The sequence below is a fragment of the Vombatus ursinus genome, unplaced genomic scaffold (genome assembly GCF_900497805.2).
Source record: "Vombatus ursinus unplaced genomic scaffold, bare-nosed wombat genome assembly UNPS02005264.1, whole genome shotgun sequence".
NCBI lineage: Eukaryota > Metazoa > Chordata > Mammalia > Diprotodontia > Vombatidae > Vombatus > Vombatus ursinus.
The window spans coordinates 2,931,941-2,944,307 of record NW_020945042.1 but is presented as its reverse complement, the minus strand read 5'-3'; the positions used below and the strand labels follow the sequence as shown (position 1 = coordinate 2,944,307).

At 36.9% G+C, this 12,367-nt stretch overlaps 1 protein-coding gene across 1 annotated transcript in view; it reads left to right on the top strand.

Annotated features, from left to right (window-relative positions):
* The window catches only part of LOC114030648 (transcription initiation factor IIB), a 39,665-nt gene extending 29,658 nt beyond the window's left edge, over positions 1-10,007 (top strand). The window contains exons 3-7 of the mRNA XM_027845499.1: positions 960-1,093; positions 5,324-5,470; positions 5,605-5,734; positions 6,825-7,106; positions 9,543-10,007. Coding sequence (XP_027701300.1) covers positions 960-1,093; positions 5,324-5,470; positions 5,605-5,734; positions 6,825-7,106; positions 9,543-9,676 — 827 coding nt within the window. The 3' untranslated portion in view covers positions 9,677-10,007. The remainder of the gene's footprint in view (positions 1-959; positions 1,094-5,323; positions 5,471-5,604; positions 5,735-6,824; positions 7,107-9,542) is intronic.
* The last annotated feature ends 2,360 nt before the right edge of the window (positions 10,008-12,367 follow it).

The window sequence follows — 12,367 nt, the reverse complement described above, 5'->3', positions numbered from 1 at the left end:
GCACAGATCAGTCACTTAATAAATGGTAGTATTGAATCATTTTTATGACATTAACTCCCCATAGTGCTGCATATAATGTTTTTTTGCAGAGTCAGTTAATGGCATTAGGCAAGATGAATAATAATAATAATAATAAGCAATATAAGGTGGAGTGAAAGCCAGACTAAGGTACAGAAGGATGAGATTGTCAGACGGAAAGAATTAACGATTGGTGAGCGAGTGTGTGTGTGTGCCAAAAGAACATTTGTTCGACAAATGTAGAATGTTAAGATTTTGCTTAAGTGATCCCATTCCAGAGACAGAATTTCTGTGAAAACTTAACTGAAAGTGAAAGAGAAAATGAGAGCCTGTTCTCTGGACTTGAGCCTTATCTGTTAACACCAATGTGTATTTTATTTTCTCTGCCCCTCAAAACAATCGTACTTTAATTAGTTCTGAGTCACTTTTGTCTTTCATTATAGTTTATCACAGGATTTGGAGATGAAGGGGTTTATTTAGTCCAGTTCCCTTGTTTAACAGATGAAGCTTAGGCCCAGACAAGCAATCAGGATCTCACAGCTAAACTTTCAGGTCTTTGTTCTTTCCCACTTTTTCCTCCCCACCTTTAATTTTTACTTTTTAAAAAAGAATACTAAAGACAATTATAACTTTGAATAATGAGACTTTTAATACATGCTAAACACTTCAGGGGAATTTGTTGTTTGTACTAGTTAGATCCTGGCACCCGCATGCGCGTGTGTATGTGTGTGCACGTGCATGCGTGCACACATACAATCTTTTTTAAGGTGTGATAATATCTCTTACTTCAAAACAAGCTCCTCAAGGAGGATTAACATTTAAGGTGATATCTGCATCCATAGAGAAAAATGAAGAATTATAACCCAACTTGGATATTTATATGGTGTTCAGAAAACTGAAATTTAATGATTAAATTAGAATTGGGTATATTGCTTCTTCAGGTGATCGTGTTATAGACGTGGGATCTGAATGGAGAACTTTCAGCAATGACAAAGCAACCAAAGACCCAAGTCGGGTTGGAGACTCTCAGAATCCTCTCTTGAGTGATGGAGACTTGACTACGATGATTGGCAAGGTATGTTCAGTCATTAGGAAAACTGTCTTCTTTGGTGCTCCACCTGCCGTTGGTGGAAGGACTAAATTAGAACATTTCATTTTCAGCCATAAGAAGAAATGTGAACTAAATCAGACATTCTTAACATCCCAGAGTTTTACCACGTAGATCTGGTTATCTTTCTTAAAAATGGAAGAGTGATGGAAAAAGGAAGAAATGGAGTATAAGGTGGAAGATATCCGTAACCTCTGAGGAGGGTCTTGCTGATTTTTGCCTGGTAATGTTTACATCACCTTAACTAAATGAGTACAGACCAGGGCAAAAGAGGTTTCTGTTACAGTGTGACTGTGTCCCTTTTCTTTGCTGTCTTATTTTTAGGGTAGAGCCAGGAGCTTAAAGAGGTTGGGATGGTCCCACTGCCAGCGATTGGGCAAAGCTAGGATTAGGCAGAAACTAGTTTTGTTGTTTTGAAGGACACTGGAGATTTTATAAATTGTGGTTTTTAAAAAGGAAATACTGTAAAGACTCAGTCTCTTCTTAATAGAGTTGTGTTTGCATTAAGCAAACTGTACAGATTTTGAATATTGTGCAAATACGTAAATGACATGTTTGACATTTGAATTCCCAGTATTCTAGGTGACGTTTAAACAAACAGTGCGCAACCTTCTTGGAATTGTTGGCACTTTATCATTAGTTTAATTTCATAACATTCTTTCCTCCCTCAAAGTTGTGTACATCATTTGCATGTGTGAAAGTTAATTTTGAAAATTTCATTATATTCTTAATAAATGTATGTATGTAGGTGAACACCCAACCTTGTCACACAGGCAGGATATGGGAATCATTGTTCTAGAAATAGTCTATGTGTCTTAATGCTGGTGCAACATAAGGACTTTGAAATGTGTTCCTCTTAAGTCAAGTCTAGGGGAGAGAGAGGGGGAAGGGTATTGATGGTTGCCCCATTTTTGTTAGTTTTTTTTTCTATCCCTTCATTCCTTAAGTATAGTTTCTAACTAATAGTGAGGAAACTCACGTAATTTTAAAAAAATAGAAACTTTTAATATCAGTGTAGATAGCTAAACTTGCTTAGTGACTATTTAAATTCATTTCAGTATTGAAAGTAACATTTCTTTTTATTCCTCATAGTTGTCCATTTAATTTTATCTTGTATTACATTATAGTAACTTACCACAATTTGATCAATTCCCCTATTGTTGGACATTTTGGTTGCTTCTAGGTTTGAGGGAAAGTTGTTGTTGATAGTTTTTTGCTTGCAGTTACATGTGATGCTGTTGCAGAAATCTCTGAATAGATTTTGTTTTGTTTTTGCTCACACTTTCAGGATATGTCACCAGTGTTAGAATTATTGGTCCAAGGGATGTATGGTAATTTGTGTGATGCCTAGGTGTTGGCGTGCAGATAGAAAGTGGCTTTAATTGTGTTGGGGATAGGGAATCTATCTCTGACCATTTCTTTAGAATTTGTATCATAAATTGATATTGAATTTTATCAAATATTTTTTCTAATTTGGTTGATATAATTGTAGTTTTGAAGATTTTTTTGTTTACATTATGTATTATAGTCTTTCAGATATTGAATCAGCCTACCATAAACTGAGCTTGGTCATGATGAATAATTGCTGTATTTCAGTTGACTGCTAGTTTAATTAGTATTTTTTGTATCTATTCATTAGCAAAATTGGTCTATATTTTCTTTCTTTTTTTTTTTAGCATTTAACTGGCTTTAAAGTCAACACCATATTTACCTCATAAAAGAGACTGATTATTCATATTTGTTTTATGAGTTATCTACATAACAGAATGTTGGAGAGTTTGAAAGAATTCTGCTCTGAAATTGGATCATGTGCTTGGTGGTTTTTTGGGGGGGATTGATACTTTGTTTCAGTATATTGAGATGGACTGAACTTGTGTAGATGTGTATTCTTTGATTTTTGGATTTTGATTTTCTATCCATTCACTTTTCTTAACATTTAAGTGGTACAATAATCTGCAAATAATGCATTCAAGCTATCTAAACTTAGTGGCAAGTGAATAGTGCCTAGTGGCCTTGTATGTTCTATATCAGGCATATAGAATAATTCACCTTTCTAAAAAGAATTTTTTTTTTGCATTCTGAATACCATGTCAAGAAGAAGAGAATTGAATATGAAGCTGAAGTTCTTTGTACATATAACTTTTGAAGCATCCTGCTTGTCCTTGATTCTTTCTGACTTCCTTTTGTTCTTTTCTAAGGATTTAAAAAAAATACTTAATTATCTTTTTTTTTCCTTTTCTTTTTCTTTTTGGCTATTCTATCCCTACCTTCTCTCTCTTCCATCCTTCCTATAGTGAGAGTAGGGTGTGTGATGAGGGAAGAAGGGAAGAAAAGAGAAACACAACTCTTGTAACAAATACTGCTAATCAAGAAAAATAAATCTATATGTTGTCCCATTGTCTATGCATCATTCTTCACCTCTAATCCATAAATTACCTGGGAGGGATAGGGTAGCATAATTCCTCTTTGGTCTTCTGGCATCATGGTCGGTCATTAGATTGATCAGAGTTCTAAAGTAAGTTTTTTTTCCTTCTTTACCATGTTATTATTATTGTATAAATTGTTCTGATTCTTCTCACTTTACTCTATATCATTTCATACAAGTCTTCTCAGGTTTCACCATTTCTTACCAAACAAGAGTATTCCATTGCATTTATATATCATAATTTGTTCAACCATTTCCCAGTTGATGAACTCTCTGTGACTTTCCAGGTCTTTGCTATAAATGGTTTTGTATTTATGGGTCCTCATTTTTTTTTTTTTTTTGAATCTTTTGAGGATAGACACTCCCCCCTCCCATATATACACATAAACATATGTGTGTGTGTGTGTGTGTGTGTATATATATATACACACACACACACACACATAGACACACATACATATAAAGAGAGGCTGATTATGTTACTGGGTAGTTTTAATGATTTTGGGGACATAGTTCCCAATTGCTTTCTGGAATGGCTGAACCAACTCATCATCTGCTGGCCTTGCATCAATATGCATGGCTTGTCAAAGCCTCTCTACAGACTCTTTTTCTTTTTTTTGCCAACTTTGCCAATCTGATAGGTGTGAGGTGTAGAACCTCAGAGATATTTAAGCTGTACTTCTCTAATTACTAGTGATTTGGTGTATTTTTAAATATGACTGTTAATAGTTTGGATTTCATCCTTTAAAAACTGCATTTTCACATCCATTTATTTGAGGAACAGTTCTTGATCTTATAAATTTGGCTCAGTTACTTGTATAGCTTGACTTTTGGATATTCAATAGAGAACCTGGATGAAAAGTTTTTTGTTTTGTTTTTTCGTTTCCCAGTTTTAACTATATTGGGTTTGTGTAAAAACAATTATTGATTTTATATAATAAAAATCTTCTGTTTTATCTTCTGTAATCCTCTCTGTCCCTTGTTTGGGCATGAACCATTTCTCCATCCAGAGTTGCAGTTCCCTTCTTTGCACTTCTGATTTATCTTTTATATCTCAATCATATATCTATTTGGAGCTTATCTTGGTATATGGTGTAAAGTATTAGTCTACTCCTCATTTCTGCCAAACTGCTTCTGCTTTCCCAGTAGATTTTGTTAAATGGTGGACCTTACCCAAGTAATTGGGATTTGGGGGTTTCTTGAGTACTATGCTACCGGTATTCATTTGCTTATTTTTGTTGTATACATGATCTTTTCCACTGATCAGCTTCTCAATTTTTTAGTCATTACCAAATAGTTTTAATGATTACTGGTGTGTAGCATAGTTTGAGATGGTGTACTGCTAAGATTGTCTCCTTCTTTACCACTTTTTTCCTTATTATTTCCCTTGATATTCTTGACTTCTTGTTCTTCCAGATGAGTTTTGTTACTATTTTTTGTTAACTCTATAAAATGATACTTTGGTAATTCAGTATGACATTGGATACATAAATTAAGTAAATACACTGTTTTTAAAATTGTATCAAGAGAAATTCTGTAATTATTTTGCTGTTCATACCATTTAGTTAAAATCACAGTTCTCATTCAAAAGAACCTTATTTTCTATATATGCAATTTTAAAAGAAGCTAGCAGCATACCTAGATCTATCTAGAAATAGATCTTCAGATGGCATATTTTTGTTTTACTTTAATTTGTGTCCAAAACTTATTGGAGAAATTTTAAATATTTAAATTTAAACTATGTTCTAAACAAACAAACTCTTATTCTTTAGGGTACAGGAGCAGCAAGCTTTGACGAATTTGGAAATTCAAAGTATCAGAATCGCAGAACTATGAGCAGTTCTGATCGTGCAATGATGAACGCTTTCAAAGAAATTACTACCATGGCAGACAGAATCAACCTCCCTCGAAATATAGTTGTAAGTTCTTGTCTACCTCTCAAACTGTGCTGGCATTGACTTAGTTAGCATAATATAATGAGCATATGAATTTTTGATATTGTGGCTAATTAAATGGCCTAGAGTTAATTAAACTTAGTTTCTTTGCTTTGAAGGATCGAACAAATAATTTATTCAAGCAAGTGTACGAACAGAAGAGCCTGAAGGGGAGAGCTAATGATGCCATAGCTTCTGCTTGTCTCTATATTGCCTGTAGACAAGAGGGTGTTCCTAGAACATTTAAAGGTATGTTATCAACATTAAATTTATTATCCAAAAAATGTTAATTTCATAGATGCTGGTTAAAAACAGGTTCTGAGTAAATTATCTGTTTTCAGCAGTACCTTCAATAATATCTGTACAGATATCTTATATTTTGGTAGTCTTTTTCACAATGCAGTTTGACCTGCTTGAGTATCATCTTTGAGTTTGTTACTTTGTTTACAGTTTTTTGTAACTGTTACTTTGATTACAGACAGTTTCTACCCTTTTTTTTTTTTTGACTAGACAATGAGGTTTTAAGTGACTTGCCCAGGTTCACACAGCTACTAAGTGTTATGTTTCTGGGGCAGGATTTGAACTCAGGTCCTCCTGCCTCCAGGGCCGGTGCTCTATCCACTGCGCCACCTAGCTGCCCCCAGTTTCTACCTTTATCTTGATTTTTCAACCATTTTATTTTGTCCTTTATTTAATTAGATATTTTGTTAGCTTAATTTTTTTCACTCCAAGCATGCTTATCACATCAGAATGCTTTGATATACTAGTTGACTGCATTATGTTATAGTTGAAGCCTGTGGCATAGGATAGGACTTGTGGAGTAATAACTCATGTTCCTTCAGCTTAAATCAGAGAACCTCTGCACTCTTCAGGAAGTGCTAGTGGATCTCTGTCCCACTCTTGCCCCCTTGAGAAGGCAGGAGTTAAGAATTGTCTATTTATATTCAGTTCTTCAAGAGAAGACCTGATATTTTTTAATTGCTCATTTGTTGATTTTCTGAAATAGCTTAAGTTTTTATCAGAAAATCACCTAAATCAATCCATGGAGATATAACAGCAATTCTTGTTTTAATAATGTTTAAGGTTTGCAAAAAACTTTTCCTCAAAATAACACTGAGGTAGTTTGAAAATAATTGTCACTGTTTTATAGATGAGGAGGCTTGAAATTCTGATAAATATCAAATGATCAAAGTGTCAGGCAGAATTTGAATATATTCTCTTATTAGAGCCTCATACTTCCCTCTTTAAGGGAAAAAGTACTATTTTTGTTTACTAAGAAATCTTAAATAATATGATGTAAATTATGCTATAACTTTGTATGTCTCGTTTTTGTCTTCAGAAATATGTGCTGTATCACGGATTTCCAAGAAAGAAATAGGCCGGTGTTTTAAACTAATTTTGAAGGCTTTAGAAACCAGTGTAGATTTGATCACAACGGGAGATTTCATGTCACGGTTTTGTTCAAACCTTGGTCTTCCTAAGCAAGTACAGATGGCAGCCACGCACATTGCCCGGAAGGCTGTGGAGTTGGACCTGGTGCCCGGCAGGAGCCCCATTTCTGTGGCTGCTGCAGCAATCTACATGGCCTCCCAAGCCTCTGCAGAGAAAAGGACCCAGAAAGGTAAGCATTTCCTTAGTGCCAGCAGCAGCAAAAGGAGTCAGTGTGGCTTCTGGGTGGGATGTTGGGCTCAGCCTTCAGTTCAGTGGGTGACCTGCCACTAGACAAGAATTCTCCAGACACTCAGACCAGGTGCAGCTTTTCTTCTGGTAGGGAACTGTTCAAACCACTGTCAGTGTTTTCTTCAAAGCCTTTCCCTCTTTAAACTTTCTTGTTTTCTGACTTCTTTGGCATTGTTTTTTCCGTTTTTTAAAAGGTAGCACTTGGGGGGGCAGCTAGGTGGTGGAGTGGATAGAGCACCGGCCCTGAAGTCAGGAGGACCTGAGTTCAAATCCGGCCTCAGACCAAATACTTGACACTTACTAGCTGTGTGACCCTGGGCAAGTCACTTAACCCCAATTGCCAATACATACATACATAAAAAAGCTAGCACTACAGATTTCACCACCTGAGACGGTGCTGTGCGATCAGACTTCAATTATTGTTATTCATACTATAAGTAAACTTGGTTAGGATGACATGAAATATTTATGGCTTTTCCTGACACCTCTGGTGATTATTACTTATAGTGTATAAAGGGAAAAAGCCATTACTTGATTTTATCTGTGTATCTCATAAGGGAGCAACGGAGAGTTAGAGGAGGCTGGCCTGGGAGTCAGGAAGACCCCTGTCCCTGTACTGTCACAGCAGCTGCCAGCCCCTTCCCAAAAAGGGAGTGTTTATGTAATGACTCTTTTCATGCAACCTCCAGTTATACTTTCATATGCTAATATGGACTGAAGTGATCATTCTGTAACATAATTAGGTATAAGTAGTTCAACACTCAGCTTTATGTTCTTGGGGACATTCAGATTGCTGTGTTTTGAAGGGCGGTTGGTTGTTGAAGAGAGTGGGTGGGTGGTGTTTTGTTTGTGTGGCTAAGCTTGTACATCTTGGTCCATAGCTCAAACTTGCTATCATGAGATTGAAGTCTTCCCTGTATGTCTTAATTTTAGTTTTATCAGCTTAAATGTCCACTTTCTGCCCACCTGTGCTGATAAAAGTATCTGCGTTATAAAGGAGTGGTTGGAAAGAACAGGGAACAGTTTCCAAAAATCCAAGTGCTGGGCTCTGTCCCCTTTTTCCTCCACTACCACATCCCCACAACTTGAGACTTAATGGTGAAGTTGGTAGTAAACTTTCTAGTATCAGAAATTCTTTTTCCTATTTTAATATACTTAGCACTTTTTAATACATAACATGTAAATTTGTTGTAGTATAAAAATGAATGCCATTAGAATTTTTTAAAAGTTTCCCCAGCACTGGGAACTTTTTTGTTGGTATAAAAAGGTCCCTTCTCAATGGTTTGGAATTCAGATCTGCCCCTCCTTCAAGAAAACGCAATATACCAAGCCCCATATGTTTACAAAGTAGATGACTTATTTACTGTATTATAATAACCACTTTTTCATGTGGTACTTCAGTCTCATTTGGTCCTCAGCAGAAAAAAAGGTGAATGAGGAATGAGAACATGGAGGAAGGTTATAGCATTTTTTTCTTCAGGACTTTGACTATAAAAGAGAGATAAGATGATAGTTTGAGAGGATGGTAGGATCAAGGGAAGGGATTATAAGCTTAGAGCAAATGTGAGCCTGTTTGTAGGCAACAAGAAAGGAGGAACTACTTTTAAAAGACATGAGGCATCGAGGATTAGAAAAGGGAGAGAATGATCATAGGGGCAGTGTGTAGGGAACGGGGTCCAGAGGCTGAGAGAGGATGAGGAGGTGGGAGCTCAGTGGCCTCTGTGCTCTTGGCAGAGAATGAGAAGAGACCCTGTAAGTTTAAAATAGATACTGTGAGAAATGTGATGGTGACTCTGTCGAGGAAGAGTAAGAAGACTGGTGAGCGGCAGCAAGAGCACACGTTTGGTGTGTGGTCCAGTGAGTGCAGCAGGGTGACTTTGTCCAGCAGCGCACAGGTCCTGCTCAAAGGCAGAGGGTGAAGCCAGTCGAGACTTAGCACATGCAGAGGGATTAAAGGAATCTCATGTGTGGAGGACAGCGTAAAGCTGAACTGGTTGACTTGTAGCATCAGTATTTTAAAAGGAAAGAAAAGGAGGCCAGAGTGTGTAGGTGATAGACTGGCAAAGCAGTCTAAGTGACTGGTGATTTCAGAGAGCTTATAAAATATGGTTTATCAAAATGTGATTTCCCCAGGACACAGCTCTTTGGAGACTCATTGTGCCATAAAGAGGTACACTTGTGTCTTATCAGACTGGGTTTTTAAGTGGTGCTCAATCATGCTGTAAACACTGCCTAAAGCAAGAGCTCAATTCTTATCAACTTCCTGAAAAATTACCTTTTTATTTCTTTCTGATATGAACACGTCGTAAAATAAATGTGGGGGAAAAAAAACTATGGAGTCTGTAACTTGTTTGTTTGTTTGTTTTGGGCCTCATAGAAATTGGAGATATTGCTGGAGTTGCTGATGTTACAATCAGGCAGTCTTACAGACTCATCTATCCTCGAGCCCCAGACCTGTTTCCTGCAGACTTCAAATTCGATACCCCCGTGGACAAACTCCCCCAACTGTAAATTGCTACGTGTATTTTAAGCTTTCATGAACATTGAACTTGCCCGTTGTAAGAACTGTATAAAGTGCTGAGATTGAGCCTTCCTAACACGAGGTTGGAGAAACAAACGGGAAGATGCAGCAGTATGGAACATAATGCACATTCCAAGGCTAAGCAAAATAATTGTGTGGCATTTTGTATGTATATAATAGTGAAAGTAAATATTTAATGGCAGTTAAGATTAATTTCTTATTGTATTTCATTTCTTTTGTAGCATTCTAGTAAATTGTATTTTGGAAGATATTTGAAATTATGTAATTCCTGAATAAATTGTTTTCCAAAAATAACTTCTTGTTCCACAAATTATGTATTTCATTGTGAATAATAAAGTGAGTCTGAAACAGGATCATTTCATAATCTTGACAATTGTTTTCCTATCTAGCATGGCACACAGACAAAGCCAAAGACTTTATTTATGGCCAATTAATGAAGATACACAATAGGAGGAGGAGATCCTAAGTACAGCAGATAATCTGTTCCTGGAATATGAACAAAGCCAAAATTGTCCTGAACATTTTGTTTCATTACTTGGAAAAGAAAGGGACAATGCTCTGTTGTTAAGGTTTGGTTTTTTTTTCCTCATCTTATTTTTATGGATTTCTTTTGTTCTTATGTGACCTTCATTTTCAAATATCTCCCCCTTCTCCCCACCACAAAAAATGAGAGGAGCAGTTCAGCAAATCTGCCAGCACAGCATCCCCGATGTTCTGTCTCATCACACTCCCTTCACTTTTGTGTCAATGGGGAGCTTTTTCCCAGCTGTACTCTGGAGCCAAGCTTGGTCGATGAGAATTCTGCGTGAAATTCTAACCCTGACTTTTGACATCACTTTCTTGTTACCCATGGATTTGCAAAGAACAATGCATGAAGATACAAAGTGGTCAGAGATGTGCAAAATTGCCACCAAAGACTCAGCTATCAGGGAAACAATGTGCTATACTTCATAGTGCTAAGGTTTTTTAAGTTCTCGGTGTTGTATTAATTACTACCACAACACTACAACAATAAGTATTAAGTGAAAAGGAATACTAGCTGTTCTGTGCTGTTTGTCCTTATATATGAGTTGAAAAATTTTGAGTACTTGTATTTTAGGATTACCAAAATATATGAGACTGTCCCTTCCCTTGAAGTTTACAGCTCTGTAGGATAGGTGACAAGTACACAAATGTGTATCTACTGAATATAGGACAGGTTATGAAGGGTTGTGATGGTACAAATGCTATTGGAGCATAGAAGTGGTATTAATTCTAGCTGGGATGTTCCAGAAATGCTCCATGGAGTAGTTAACACAACCAGGGACTTCAGGAATAAATAGGATTGAGGGAGGCAGAGCCAGAGGGCAGAGTAAAGGCAGGGATTCACATGAGCTCTCCCCCAAACCCCTCCAAGTACCTTTAAATAATGACTCTAAACAAATTCCAGAGCAGCAGAGCCCACAAAAAGACAGAGTGAAAACATTTTCTGGACCAAGACAACTTAGAAAGTTGGTTAGAAAGGTCTGTTGCACCAGGGTGAGAGAGGAGCCCCAGCCCAGCACAAGCTGCCCAAACCAGGAGCAAACCTCAGATGGACTGAATCAGTGGCACCAATGGCAGTTTCCAGACCTCTTAGCCCACAGATGGTAAGGGGATCAGACAAGAGGTCAGAAGGAGCTTTACAGGAATCCATTTGGCACCAAGGGTATATACTTGGATCTGGGTTTCAGGCCCGGGTCTTAGTCACAGTGCAAGGAGGAGCACTATACCACCAGAGCTTGGGCTTGCAAAGGAACAGGGACCTTGGTGACAGTTCCAGAGTTGAAAAGAGTGCTTCTGGTCACTCACAAACCACTGCGCAGTACAAGAGAGTAGTAAACACATCTCTACTTGGATCATACCACCTTCAAAGAGCCAAAAACTTATAGGTTGCCAGAATTACCTCTGAAAACAGCTGCACAAAACACCTGAAGCTTGGGATGCTGCCCCCTCCACTTGGGAAGCAAAGCCATATTTTAGAATAGAGTTAAAAGTCAAGAAATAGGCTGTAAAATGAGCAAACAACAGAAAAAAGAGATTCTGACCATAGCAAGTTACTATGATGGCAAGATCAAAACACCCACTCAGAAGAAGACAACAAAGTCAAAATTCTTGTATCCAAAGCCTCAAAGAAAATTATGAATTGCTCTGAGGCCTTGGAAGAGCTGAAAAGGATTTCAAAAATCAAATATGAGATATAGAGGAAAAACTGGGAAGAGAAATGAGAGTGATGCAAGAAAATCATGAAAAAATCAAGAGTTTGGTAAAGGAGGCACAAAAAGTACCGAAGAAAATAACACCTTAAAAAACAAACGAGGCCAAATGGAAAAAGAGGTACAAAAACTCTATGAAGAAAAGAACTTGAAAAACAGAATTGGCCAAATGGAAAAGAAGGTACAAAAACTCACTGAAGAAAATAATTCCTTAAAAGTTAGAATTGGGCAAGTAGAAGGTAATTATTTTATGAAACATCAAGAAACAAAATCAAAAGAATGAAAAAATAGAAATGTGAAATATCTCAATGAAAAAAAACAATTGACCTGGAAAATAGATCCAGGAGGGATAATCTGAGAATTATTGTACTACCTGAAAGTCATGGCCAAAAAAAGAGCCTAGACATCATCTTTCAAGAAATTATC